This window comes from Somniosus microcephalus, chromosome 1, assembly GCF_052327205.1.
Source record: "Somniosus microcephalus isolate GS21.2 chromosome 1, FLI_Smic_1.0, whole genome shotgun sequence".
In the NCBI taxonomy this organism is placed as follows: domain Eukaryota; kingdom Metazoa; phylum Chordata; class Chondrichthyes; order Squaliformes; family Somniosidae; genus Somniosus; species Somniosus microcephalus.
The window spans coordinates 186,412,685-186,427,565 of record NC_140987.1 but is presented as its reverse complement, the minus strand read 5'-3'; the positions used below and the strand labels follow the sequence as shown (position 1 = coordinate 186,427,565).

General features: G+C 47.7%; 1 protein-coding gene across 1 annotated transcript in view; it reads left to right on the top strand.

The window, feature by feature from the left end:
* The window catches only part of LOC147124505 (2'-5'-oligoadenylate synthase 1A-like), a 58,989-nt gene that overhangs the window by 9,390 nt on the left and 34,718 nt on the right, over nucleotides 1-14,881 (top strand). Inside the window, exon 3 of the mRNA XM_085988110.1 lies at nucleotides 13,448-13,638. Within this exon, the coding sequence (XP_085844236.1) occupies nucleotides 13,448-13,638 (191 nt within the window). The remainder of the gene's footprint in view (nucleotides 1-13,447; nucleotides 13,639-14,881) is intronic.

Here is a 14,881-nt window from a genome sequence, read left to right as displayed (position 1 = left end):
CAGCTATAATCATGGGGGATTTTAACTTTCATATTGACTGGACAAATCAAATTGGGCAGGGCAGCCTTGAGGAAGAGATCATAGAGTGCATTAGGGACGGGTTCCTTGAGCAGTATGTAACTGAACCAACCAGGGGGCAGGCAATCTTAGATCTGGTCCTGTGTAATGAGACAGGATTAATAAAAAATGTCCTAGTAAAGGATCCCCTTGGAATGAGTGACCATAACATGGTTGAATTCCAAATTCAGTTGGAGGGTGAGAGAGTTGGATCTCAAACCAGCGTACTAAGCTTAAATAAAGGAGACTATGAAGGTATGAGAGCAGAGTTGACTAAAGTGGACTGGGAAAATAGAGTGAAGTGTAAGATGGTACATGAGCAGTGGTGTACATTCAAGGAGATATTTCACAACTTTCAAGAAAAATATATTCCAGTGAGGAAAAAGGGGCGTAAAAGAAAAGACAGCCATCTGTGGCTAAGTAAGGTAATAAAGGATGGTATCCGACTGAAAACAAGGGCATATAAAGTAGCCAAATCTAATGGGAGGATAGAAGATTGGGAAACATTTAAAAGCCAGCAAAGAATAACTAAAAGATTAATTAAGGAAGGGAAGATAGATTATGAAAGTAAACTAGCAAAAAATATCAAACAGATAGCAAGAGTTTCTACAGTTATATAAAAAGAAAACGGGTGACTAAAGTGAACGTTGGTCCCTTAGAGGACAAGACCGGGAAATTAGTAGTGGGGAACATGGAGATGGCAAAAACGCTGAACAAATATTTTGTATCAGTCTTTACAGTAGAGGACACTAAAAATATCCCAACACTGGACAAACAGGGGGCTATAAGGGGGGAGGAGCTAAACACGATTAAAATCACTAAGGCGGTGGTACTCGGTAAGATAATGGGACCAAAGGCGGATAAATCCCCTGGACTTGATGGCTTACATCCTAGGGTCTTGAGAGAAGTAGCGGTAGGGATTGTGGATGCATTGGTGGTAATTTTCCAAAACTCCCTGGATTCAGGAAAGGTCCCAGCAGATTGGAAAACTGCTAATTTAACGCCCTTATTTAAAAAGGGAGGCAGACAAAAGGCTGGAAACTATAGACCAGTTAGCATAACATCTGTGGTTGGTAAAATGTTGGAGTCCATTATTAAGGAAGCAGTAACAGGACATTTGGATAAGCATAATTTAATCGGACAGAGTCAGCATGGTTTTATGAAGGGGAAGTCATGTTTGACAAATTTACGTGAATTCTTTGAGGACGTAACAAACAGGGTGGATAAAGGGGAACCAGTGGATGTGGTGTATTTGGACTTCCAAAGGCATTTGACAAGGTGCCACACAAAAGATTACTGCACAAGATAAAAAATCACGGGATTGGGGATAATATACTGGCATGGGTCAGTGCTGGGACCCCAACTCTTTACAATCTATATTAACGATTTGGAGGAAGGGACCGAGTGCAACGTATCCAAGTTTGCCGACGATACAAAGATGGGAGGGAAAGCAGTGAGTGAGGAGGACATGAAAAACCTGCAAAAGGACATAGACAGGCTAAGTGAGTGGGCAAAAATTTGGCAGATGGAATATAATGTTGGAAAGTGTGAGGTTATGCACTTTGGCAGAAAAAATCAAAGAGTAAGTTATTATCTAAATGGAGAGAAACTGCAAAGTGCTACAGTACAAAGGGATCTGGGGGTCCTGGTGCATGAAACACAGAGGGTTAGTATGCAACTACAGCAGGTGATCAGGAAGGCCAATGGAATCTTGGCTTTTATTGCAAGGGGGATGGAGTATAAAAGCAGGGAAGTCTTGCTTCAGTTATACAGGCTACTGGTGAAGCCACACCTGGAATACTGCGTACAGTTTTGGTTTCCATATTTAAGAAAAGATATACTTGCTCTCGAGGCAGTTCAGAGAAGGTTCACTCAGTTGATTCCGGAGATGAGGGGGTTGACTTATGAGGAAAGGTTGAGTAGGTTGGGACTCTACTCATTGGAATTCAGAAGAATGAGAGGCGATCTTATCGAAACTTGAAAGGCTTGATCGGGTGGATGCGGGGAGGATGTTTCCACTGATGGGTGAGATTAGAACTAGGGGGCATAATCTTACTTTCAAAACTGAGATGAGAAACTTCTTCACTCAGAGGGTAGTAAATCTATGGAATTTGCTACCTCAGAGAGCTGTGGAAGTTGCGACATTAAATACATTTAAAATGGAGATGGACAGTTTCCTAGCTGATAAGGGAATTAGGGGTTACGGGGAGCGGGCAGGGAAGTGGACGTGAGTCTAAGTTCGGATCAGCCATGATCCTATTGAATGGCGGAGCAGGCCCGAGGGGCCGTATGGCCTACTGCTGCTCCTACTTCTTATGTTCTTATGTACCTCTGCCAGAGGCACTGCATTGCCAATGTTAGTCAAAGTCACAATGACACTCAACTTCTACGCCACTGGCTTCTTTCAGGCCGTATTAGGGGCATATACAACATCAGAAATTTAGCTGTCCACTGATGTATAAGGTACTGTTTGAAATGCTTGAAATGCATAGTTCTTCATCAACAACAACAACTTGCATTTAAATAGCATCTTTAACTTAGAAAAATAGGGGCTTGGGGGAGTGGGGAATGGGGGTCGGGGGCATTGGGGTTACATAGAATTATATAGAATTAGGGTTGCAAAGGGGTGGAAATTTTCCACGGGAAGTTTAGCTTGGGAATTTTGGGAATTTTGCCCAAAAAAGCACATGCTAGCATAATATTGTTTTTTTTGTATTTCTTTTTTTTCCACAGGTCCTCTCTTAATAATTAAGATTCCATCTCTGTTAGTAATTTTAAGGAATTTCTTAATCAATATATGTTTATATTCTTACTTGGCTTGTTTTAATAATTACAAGTTTTGTGTGTGACTGTGAACAAATGTGTCCTGATTGGTTGGATGAGCGATTAGCTCCCTCTATTTGTAATATTTGCATATCGAATTGTGATTGGCCTGCAGGCATCTGTAAGACTGCTATAGTTTTTTTAAGATCCAGGTTAGGGGTCCTGAGGGAAGTCATTTTGTTTTCTGCTGATGTGATGATGCAGTAAGTAAATCAGACTTTATACCAAATAAACCAGTTACTTGTTGAACTCTGTTGTCCTTCAATTTAAAATATACAAAATAATACACTATTGGTGATGTAGCGTCGTGTGTGTACAGGTCATGCTTCCATCACATGGAGCATCAGCAAAAATGTACTCACCCTGTTGCAATCGTGCTGATCGACCGCAGTTCGACACAGAGATGAATGCCCTTTATTTCTCTGCATAGAACAATGCCACGTTTACCGTCGGATGTGTGGAAGCATTTTACCCCAGGCATTAAAGATGGAAAGACTGTGTACATGTGCAAACACTAGAAAGCCATATGTAAAGAATGCCACAAAGATGCAGCAGCATTTATCCAAATGCAACAACTTCACTCAAAGCTCACAGCAGTCAGCCCAGAGTTCCTCTGCTTCCATTCAAGAAGATGATGGTTCTCATTCAGCATCAGGCTCCTTATCATCAGCAACTCCTGGCCCACTTGGAAGGTTCTTTGATACAATGGATAACCATGGCCAGAAGAATGCAGATGAGTGCCTTGCTCGAGCTGTATATGCAACAGGCTCACCCCTCATGCTCACAGCCAATGTGTACTGGAAGAGATTTTTCAATGTTATTCGCCCTGCATACTGTCCTCCCACCAGACATGCTGGCCTAGAAATTGGGTTCTGGTCTTGCCAGGGCTGTAGCGCCAGAAAGTTTGCGCCAGCGGTAATGCGGCAGCGCCCGACGAAAATTCGGGTGCGCCGGGCCCAGACGGCGGCGGGCGCTAAAACCCTCCTTTAGCGCCTCAAAACGGGCGTGAACTTGGGTTTCCCGGCGCTAATCCCCCGCTGCGGCACCCGATGCGGTGCGGCAGGCAGGGGAACTGCAGGCCTCCTCCTCCTGTTAAGGAGGAGCTGCCTGCAGCCGACAACTGTCCGGCGGATTGACCCGACATCTGAGCCCGGCACCTCGGGGAAGTGCCGGGCTCGCATGAGACACTGATCAGGGCCGCGGGGGGGGAATGCAGGAGTCCGGGAAGGGAGGTGCGGGCAGGCGGCCGCCGGGAACGCGGCCGGCCGCCGCTCCACCTTTATGCGCCGGCGCACACTGGGGGAAGACTCTGTTGCCAGAGTCTTAGTTGCGCCTGCCACGGGCGAGGCGGGCGCAACTGAATTTCGGCTTGGGGCCGGGTTACCACGGCAACCGGGACGCTGCGCACACCGATGACGTCATCGGTGCCGGCGCAGCGCTACCGGTCTACCGCCGCGGAAGGGCCCCAGGCAATTTAGGAACCGGCGCCAATTGCAGCGCTAGGCCCTCTAGCGCCGCAAAATCGGTGCTAAGGGCACTGAATTTCTAGGCCGCTTTGTCTACTTATTTGCTGGAGGCTGAGTATAACAGAGTCCAAGGAAAGCTCAAAGAAACGATAGCGATGGCAGACTGTGTTGCAGTTATCTCAGATGGGTGGTCAAATGTATGAGGGGAGGGCATCATAAACTACATCGTCTCCACTCCTCTCCCAGTGTTCTTCAAGAGCACAGACACGAAGGACAACAGACACACAGGCACATACATTGCTGATGAGCTGAAAGCGGTCATCAACGATCTTGGATCACAAAAGGTCTTTGCAGTAGTTACTGACAATGCTGCGAATATGAAGGCTGCTTGGGCTCAAGTGGAGGAGGCCTACCCTCATATTACGTCTATTGGGTGCGCAGCTCATGGGCTTAACCTGCTCCTCAAGGACATCATGGGTTTGAGAACCATGGAAGCACTGTACAAGAGAGCCAAGCAAGCTGTTAAGTATGTCGGGAAAACAGGTAGTTGCAGCAACCTACAACTCCAAGCAAATGACAAAGAACAAGAACACCACACTGAAGCTGCCCAACAACACTAGATGGGGTGGTGTTGTCCTAATGTACAACAGCCTTCTGGAGGGTAAGGAGTTGCTGCAAGAAATGGCAATATCCCAGTCTGGGGATATGGAAACCACCATCAAGAAAATACTGCTGGATGATGTGTTTTGGGAGAGAGTGGTTAGCAGCCTTAAACTACTCTCACCAGTAGCATCTGCAATTGCTCAGATTGAAGGAGATGATGCTGTCTTGTCAGATGTTCTCAGGCTTTTTACTGATTTAAAAGAACAAATCAGCATTGTCCTACCCACATCCCTGCTGCTCAAAGCAGAGGAGAAGGCAATTGTTCAATTCATACAGACGTGTCAAGAATTTTGTGTCAAGCCGATTCATGCTGCAGCATACATGCTGGACCCAAAGCATGTTGGGAGACCAATACTTTCTGGAGAACAGATCAACAGCGCTTAGTGTGATTTCTACCCTCTCTCACCATCTCAACCTGGATGTGGGCAAAGTTCTGGGAAGTCTGGCAAAGTTCTCTACCAAGCAAGGTCTTTGGAATGGGGATGGGCTATGGGAATCATGCAAGCATATCAGTGCACATACCTGGTGGAAGGGACTTTGTGCATCTGAGGCCCTGTCACCTATTGCATCGGTGACACTCCAAATCCCACCTTCATCAGCGGCCTCTGAACGAAACTGGTCACTTTTTGGGAATACGCATACAAAGATGCGCAACAGGCTGACTAACGAGAGTGGAGAAACTGGTGGCTATCCGGGCGAACCTACAACTTATTGAGCCAGATACAGAAGTGTCCACCACACAGCTAGACACTGACACAGAGGAGGAAATGGACACGTCAGAGCCAGAGTCAGAGAATCAGGAGGAGCAATGAGGAGTAGAAAACTCAGAAGACTCATGAGTAGAAGACTCAAAGGGACAAAATAAGGACAAATTACAGGCTAAATAAGCTGACGCTCATTTTATTTTAGATGGGTCCTTTTTGTGGGGGTTCAATAAAGTTCAAAATTATAACCTAAATAAAGTTTTGAAAGCCTGTTTTTATTTGTATGGAACAGTATGTCTATTTTGACGACAAAGCTAATATAAGGGTCAGAGACAAAAACCATCAGTGTGCAAAAAAACTAGAACTTCCCATAAATTCCCAAAAATTCCCATGGAAAGTTTCCTCTTTTAAAAATTCCCAGAATTTTGCAACCCTATATGGAATATACAGCACAGAAACAGGCCATTCGGCCCAACCAGCCCATGCTGGTTCAGGTAGGAGAATGAGAGGGACTGGGGTATGGGGCGGGTGTGGGGCCCAGCATTTCTTGCAGAGCTCAGAGCAACAACGTGGGAGTGAGAGCAGTGCAGAGAGAGGACCAGTCAGTAAAGGGGTGAGTGAAACCTTGTGACTTTACACTGGGTACATCGCGAAAGATTGTTCCCACTGGTGGGCGAATGGGGAACAAGGGGACAGAAACAGGATTCCCATTGGAAGGTTTTAGCACCGAGGGCTATTGAGCCATGGGATGCTTCAACACAATGTGCCCTGTGAGAAGTACCCCAAAAAATGAGTCCGCTGCCCTTTGTGAGATCTCTCGGTTTGGTTCAGGTCAGCCAGTGCTGACCAGTTTGACATGTGAAGTCCAAGTACTTTTTGGCGCTGACTGAGGCTCTCAGCTCAGAGTTGTCACCTGCCCAAACCAGGGTCCAAGGGGATAGGAAGAGTGATGGGGCCTGTTAAAGATCGCATCGACTGGGGGGCCTGACCGCACCTTGTGTAGTGCAGGGGGAATTAGGCTGTAGTTGCAGGGTGAATATAAGCGGGTTATAGGATTACTATTAGTTACAAGTAGGATATTGGGGCATTACACATATTGCTACCAGTTACCTATAGACTATCAGTGAGTTATTGTTAGTTATGAGAAGAATCTGGGGGAGAAAGTTATTATAGCCCCGTTTGTGGTGTTAAAACTTTAGAAGCAGAAAAGTTATCGCCAGGCACTAATGACGAGAGGCTCCTGCGAAATTCAGTTGTAGCGCTCCAAGAGGGTAGTGGAGAGCTAAATCAAGCGCTACCACTTCCCTTAGAGCACTAAAGGGAGTGAGGGGGCGATATCGGCAAAGCGTTGATCAATGTTCCGTGCAGCGCTGCCGGACTCGCAGGCTCCTTCCCTCTCTTAAAGGGAAGGGCCAATGCTCAAAGCAGTTAAAGGTAAGGCTGGGGATGGGTCGGCGATGGCATCCGCGATCTGCGAGGAGCAGCCCCAGGCACTCTAAGAGAGTGCAGGGCTGATCAATCGCAGTAATGAAATTTTTTTTTAAAACCGCACTAAGGGGTGAGAACAAAATTTTGGCCTACCTGACCACCAGCCCCTTTAATTACCACTCCCCAAGTGGCCGGCCAAGGTCACAATGCCTCCTGCACTGCCGTTGCTGATGCCCGGCAAATCTGCAGGGGGTGGAAGCGAATTTAGGTTCCGGAGCGGTAAAGGGGTGATGACGTCACGATCTCCGGGGCGCAAGAGATTGAGGCGATAAGTTTTACCGCTGACACTACCCCCCATTGAATTTCACGAGAGTCGTCTCTTTCGCCACGCCCGGTCGGTAAGTTGTTAGCGCTCTGTTAGCGCCCTCCGGAGGCGATAACAGGAGGCGCAAAGGAGACCAATTTCTAGCCCTCTGAGTGTTACCAGTATTACAATTAGTTATCAGTGTAATTTCATTGAGTTATTATTAGTTACTGGTGGACTCAAAGTTCCTCCCTCCCCCACCCTCCGGTTTCCCCCACCCCCCCCACCCTCCGGTTTCCCCCGGCCACTCCCTCCCACACCCTCCGTTTCTCCCGGCGACTCCCTCCCCCACCCTCCGGTTTCCCCCAGCGACTCCCTCCCACACCCTCCCCCACCCTCCGGTTTCCCCCGGCCACTCCCTCCCCCACCCTCTGGTTTCCCCCGGCCACTCCCTCCCCCACCCTCCGTTTCCCCCGGCCACTCCCTCCCACACCCTCCGTTTCCCCCGGCCACTCCCTCCCCCACCCTCCGGTTTCCCCCGGCCACTCCCTCCCCCACCCTCTGGTTTCCCCCGGCCACTCCCTCCCCCACCCTCTGGTTTCCCCCGGCCACTCCCTCCCCCACCCTCCGTTTCCCCCGGCCACTCCCTCCCCCACCCTCTGGTTTCCCCCGGCCACTCCCTCCCCCACCCTCCGTTTCCCCCGGCCACTCCCTCCCCCCACCCTCTGGTTTCCCCCGGCCACTCCCTCCCCCACCCTCCGTTTCCCCCGGCCACTCCCTCCCCCACCCTCTGGTTTCCCCCGGCCACTCCCTCCCCCACCCTCCGTTTCCCCCGGCCACTCCCTCCCCCACCCTCCGGTTTCCCCCGGCTACTCCCTCCCCCACCCTCTGGTTTCCCCCGGCCACTCCCTCCCCCACCCTCCGGTTTCCCCCGGCCACTCCCTCCCCCACCCTCCGGTTTCCCCCGGCCACTCCCTCCCCCACCCTCCGGTTTCCCCCGGCCACTCCCTCCCCCACCCTCCGTTTCCCCCGGCCACTCCCTCCCCCACCCTCTGGTTTCCCCCGGCCACTCCCTCCCCCACCCTCCGTTTCCCCCGGCCACTCCCTCCCCCACCCTCCGTTTCCCCTGGCCACTCCCTCCCCCACCCTCCGTTTCCCCTGGCCACTCCCTCCCCCACCCTCTGGTTTCCCCCGGCCACTCCCTCCCCCACCCTCCGTTTCCCCCGGCCACTCCCTCCCCCACCCTCCGATTCCCCCGGCCACTCCCTCCCCCACCCTCTGGTTTCCCCCGGTCACTCCCTCCCCCACCCTCCGTTTCCCCCGGCCTCTCCCTCCCCCACCCTCCGTTTCCCCCGGCCACTCCCTCCCCCACCCTCCGTTTCCCCCGGCCACTCCCTCCCCCACCCTCCGTTTCCCCCGGCCACTCCCTCCCCCACCCTCCGTTTCCCCCGGCCACTCCCTCCCCCACCCTCTGGTTTCCCCCGGCCACTCCCTCCCCCACCCTCCGTTTCCCCCGGCCACTCCCTCCCCCACCCTCTGGTTTCCCCCGGCCACTCCCTCCCCCACCCTCCGTTTCCCCCGGCCACTCCCTCCCCCACCCTCTGGTTTCCCCCGGCCACTCCCTCCCCCACCCTCCGTTTCCCCCGGCCACTCCCTCCCCCACCCTCTGGTTTCCCCCGGCCACTCCCTCCCCCACCCTCCGTTTCCCCTGGCCACTCCCTCCCCCACCCTCTGGTTTCCCCCGGCCACTCCCTCCCCCACCCTCCGTTTCCCCCGGCCACTCCCTCCCCCACCCTCTGGTTTCCCCCGGCCACTCCCTCCCTTTCCCTTTGTCGCCTGCTGGTGGCCTACTGGTTCTCGGAACTTCTCGCACAACATCTAGGAGTGCGAAACCGCGAGTAAAGATACTCAACTACAGGAGACACAACTTTTATAAGATAAATACATTGACATTTGTAGATGCCATGTGGTCAGAATGTCATGTGATTAAACTTCCAGGAATGCCTCCAACCAGTGTTGGTAAACCAATCGAGAAGACTTCCTTTCATTGGGCGTGCACCATCCCTTTGGTTGTCTGCTTCCTTCAGTGCCAAAGATTGCCCTACTGCAGCCATTCTATCTTAGTGGAAGAATCAGAAAATTTTTGGACTCTGTGTCCTGATGTAGCAGCCTCAGACATCCTTTCTTTTCTGACAGTAGTACCATTTCTTGAACCAAATAATGGCTAGCCTGCCCTTTTAAATTGCAGCAGCCAATTAAATGCTGCACCATTTTCCCCCCTCTCCCCCCACCCACCAGAAAGCTCCCCCAGTAGAGGAAATATCAGTGACAGCCTGCCCAAAGCATAAAAAGTAAACTGACCCAAGAGAATGCAATTGAGGTCAGAGCAGTGTCATATCAGCAAGCAGGAGTGCTGTCCTGACACACTTCTGACAATAACCCCCGACCACTTCTTACGGAGCAAAAATTGAGGCCAAGCTTATCTCCTCTTGATATATAAATGTCATTTAGTTTCCTTTGGCGTCTCCTACTTTTTTTGTAATGAATCTGACTGCACATCTGTTTGGGATTTGCAAAAAAGTCATTTTTTAAAAAGAAAGAAATTGCATTAAGACCCAAGAAGGCATTTGAAAAATAACCATTCAAGTTACAGGAAATCAAAAAATGGAAAGCTAAATTCTCCATCAGAATGAGTACTATAAGAGTAGATTTTTATGCAACCATGAAAGCCCAGTGAAAGAAGGAAATTAACTTTCTTGAATGTTCAGACTGTGCTATAGTAATGGCTTCCACCGCCCTTTCAGGCAGCGCAGTCCAGATCACAACTCGCTGTGATTCTTAAGAAAAAATGTCTCTCCATCTCCCCTCTGGCTCTTTTGCCGATTATCTTAAATCTGTGTTCTTCTGGTTACCGACCCACTTGCCACTGGAAACAGTTTCTCATTATTTAATCTCTCAAAACCTCGTAATTTTGAACACCTTTGTCGGAATTCTTTTAACATTTTAAACACTTCGATCAGATCATCCCTCGATCTTCGGGACTCGGGGAATACAAGCCTAGTCTGTGCAGCCTGTCCTCAATATAACAACAACAACTTGCATTTATATAGCGCCTTTAACGTAGTAAAGCATCCCAAGGCACTGCACAGGAGTGCGATCGGACAAAATTTGACACCGAGCCACATAAAGCAAGTAGGTTTTAAGGAGGAGAGAGAGGCGGAGAGGTTTAGTGAGGGAATTCCAGAGCTTAGGGTCCGGGCAGCTGAAGGCACAGCCGCCAATGGTGGAGCGATTATAATCGGGGCTGCGGAAGAGGCCAGAATTGGAGGAGCGCAGAGATCTCAGAGGGTTGCAGGGCTGGAGGAGGTTCCAGAGATAGGGAGGGGGCGAGGCCCTCGGTATCATACTGGTAAATCTGCACTGCACCCCCTCCAAGAAACATACCAAATTCTTACAGGGTAGATGCAGGGAGGATGTTTCCCCTGGCTGGGGAGTCTAGAACCAGGGGTCTAGAATAAGGGGTCGGCCATTTAGGACTGAGATGAGGAGAAATATCTTCACTCAGAGGGTGGTGAATCTTTGGAATTCTCTACCCCAGAGGGGCTGTGGATGCTCAGTCCTTGAGTATATTCAAGACAGAGATCGATAGATTTTTGAATATCAAGGGATATGGGGATAGTGCAGGAAAGTGGAGATGAGGTAGAAGATCAGCCATGATCTTATTCAATGGCGGAGCAGGCTCGAAGGGCTAAATGGCCTACTCCTGCTACTATTTCTTATGTTAGAAAGCTGGAGATAGGTGCTCCAGTGGCTCAGCAAGTGCAGCTGAACCATGCAGGCCAGGTAGGACTCCTAGTCAATCCCCTAGTCTGTGCTGAGTTGGCAGTAGGGGTCTGGCCAAGCTTACTGGTTTTGATCGCTATTCACTAAACCTTGTCTGGAGTGTGTGTGTGCATGTGTGAGTGCGAATGTGTGTGTGTGCGTGCGTGTGAGTATGTGCGTGCATGTGTGCGCGTGCGTGTGTGCGCGTGTGTGAGTGCGCGAGTGTGAGTGTGTGTGTACGCATGCATGTGCAAGTGTAAGGTGAGGACAGGATCATGCTCAGCTGCAATGCCCCCTACGTCAAATACACTGATGGCACCACAGTCAAAGCTCACGTATGAGTAATGGCCACTTGGGTAAGTTCATAAAAGGCATCTGATGCCTGTGGAACTGTAGCCCATTAATAGTTAAGGCCTTCAGGAGAAAAGAGCAGTAAAATTTGGCAAACAAAAAACCCCCCAGAAAGCTGAATCATTTAATTTCTTAACCAAACTGACGTGAAGGAATGTAAAAGCAGGCGACCTCCCTGCCTTTTGGTTGGGAATGGTGCTTGCAAAGTGTAAGATAAATAAAATTGAGAGGGAGAAATAAAGCAGTTTGTTTTTAAATTATTATAAAATAGTCTTTGAAAATAAAATGTGATCATTTTATTTTGGTTTTCTGTGTAAAGTTGAATGTTTAAATCATCAATTTATTTTCAATATGGTATGTTGTCAATTGGAAATGATTAAATATAAGGGTCACTTTTCTAAGTTGATACTACTGGCGAGGGGATCAGCTGGGCAAATCAGTAAATCGTGGGCATGCTACCCAAGATTCTAAGTCCATTAAAATGGACAACAATAACTTCCATTTATATAGCACCTATAATGTAAAACAAAATCCCAAGGCATGCCACAGAATAATTGAATGAGAAACAGACCCTGAACAAAGCATAAGGAAGAGTGACCAAATACCAGGTTGAACAAATTATTTCTGAGGGGAAGAGAAAGGTGGAGGGAATTTCAGAGGGTAGGACCCAGGTGCTTGAAGGTTTTGCAATTAATGGTGAGCTGAAAGGGAGGGAGATGCACAGGTGATTGGAGTCAGAAGAATAAAATGTTCGGGAATGGGGTGGGGATATAGAGCTGGAGGAGATTGTGGGGATAGGATGAGGCAAGGCCGTGGAACAGTTTAGAGATGTAAATGAGGATTTTAAACTTAAGGTGTTGGTGGATGGGGACCCAGTGTAGGATAGCAAGGACAGAGTGATGGCCGTGCAGGACTTAGTGTGGGACAGGATACGTGCAGCAGAGTTTTAGACAAGTTATAGTTTATGGGGGTGGAGGATGGGCAGCCAGTAAGGAGAGTCTTGCAATAATTGAGTCTAATGTGAGAAAGGCATGTACAAGGGTTTCAGTGACGTAGCACAGAGGTAGGGGTGGAGCCAGGAAATATTACAGAGCTGCAATTAGAGTTTTAATGATGGAGAGGATATGGGGTCTGAATCTCAGCTGAGGTCAAACCGGGCACCAAGATTGTGAACAGTCTGTGTCGGCCAGAGACCTTGATTTGAGACTGAAGTCGATGGCTTTGGTCTTCCTAGTGCTGAGCCTGTGATTTTCTGATATGCACAAGATAGCGCACAGGCAGGAAATTACCCCCATAGTAAGTGATCTAAACAGGGAATTCCAGTGTAGAAAACCACTTCCCATTCATTTCTGGTACACACTATTATTAATCCAAGCATGAAGCTTAAAACAAAAGTAGAAAATATTTCTGAATTTTCGGTATACTCTATCGAGTCATCCCACTGTCAAATTTCACCCAGTTACAGCTGCTCATTTTAGACACCTGAATAAATTTCTATAAAATGTTTTTGTTCAGTATTTTCATATTTCTTTTTTAGACTGAATAATATAATTAAATGGAATATGGTGCATTCCAAATCAAATATAACATTTATTAGCGGCATAGTTGAGTATTTATAGGGATTGAACTGTGCTACTTAACACAAGGATTAAGGTGTAGAACTTGATCTTTGGTGCAAACTAGCAGCTTTCTAAAGCATTTTAAATGGGTAATACAAAGTTTCTTTTCTATTTTTAAGCATTTTAAATTGGCTAACTACTTAAGTAGCTTTCATTTACCAATTATGTAGGTTCTTCTAAAAATTAGAATTTTTGACTACATTTTTATAGCAAGAATGTCAACAGCATTCTCGCCAAACAGTATATTGGATCACGGAAGTCCACAGCTATTACAAAAATTCATGGAAACATACCTTCAACCAGAGATGGGACTCGTGAGAATGGCTTGTGCTGGAGAAGTAGTAAAACTCATTGACTTAGTTCAAGAGTGCTGTCCCACATCTGTGACCCGACTCATCAAGGTAATGGGTGCGATCTTCAAAAGTGTTTTATTTGGGTGGACTGAATTCTGGGAAATGTTAGACAATTTGCAGTTGGTCTGTATTTTTTAAAATGGAAATAGCACTATTTTGCTTTCTGTGCACCCAATTATCTTAATTTCAAAAGATGCGGATTGCCAATTTTAACAGACTTTTTTCAGCTGAGGATTGGAAGGGTATAAACCAGGCCATTCCTACAATTTACACATATAATTGTTTGCATAAAGGCAAATTCACAATCCTGTATTGGACCGACTATATACCAGCTCATCTGTACCACTAGTCCTCATTTCTTGATGTGTGCTGGGGAAATATGGTGAGGTTGCCACCCTCTCACACTTTTTATGGATATTGCTACAATTGAAATATATTAGCCTACAATTTGAAGAAGTTATAATAATATTTGCCTTTATAGTTGAACTTAACTTACTTCACTATGTGTGGGACTCTTGATAGAAATCACTTTGGATCCTGATACGGGACACCTTTTTGCTGCACGTTGATGGACCTGACGTTTTGGGGCCAGGTTGGTAGGCTTTTAGGTGCTCTAGGTCAAGAGGATATGAAATTTAAACAAATTAAGAGGACCATGTATGCTTTCCTCCTCAAAGTTCATATGTCTGTGGTACTCTTTGCTTTGCTATGCCATGGAAGGCACCCTGGTTTGCTGTAGATATGGTCCCCCTAGGTAGATATACCTGCTGGGTAGAGATCGTAGCACAGTGGGTTCCCCAAACTGTAGTAATGAACTCTGGAAAGCTGGAGCATAGTGGACTTCCTGAACCACATTAAGGGATTTGGGGAAACCTGAAGGGTTAATGCTGAATTTTGGGGAAACAACTTTATGAGAAAGCAATGGCACTTCTCACAGACAGGCTGCTGATGATTTGGTAAGGTTATATCTGAATCATTTGGTTTCTGAAACTGTTAAGTCTGTGTGTTATAGTGATAATTACTACACAGACTACAAGAGTAAATTCAACAGGTCTTTACTGGTTGGAGGTAGGGACTATACTGAATACAATATTACTACACAGTGCTTATATACCGGTGTGGTCACCACCGGTATTACGTATACAGCAGCCAGAGAAAGTAGTACATCTCTTAAGGTGGAACAGGCTTAAGTTCTCTTAAGGTGGAACAGGTTACATACACCACAATCCTCCCTTTTTAGCTTAACAGTCATATCCCCATTTAACATAACATAATAACATATATACATATA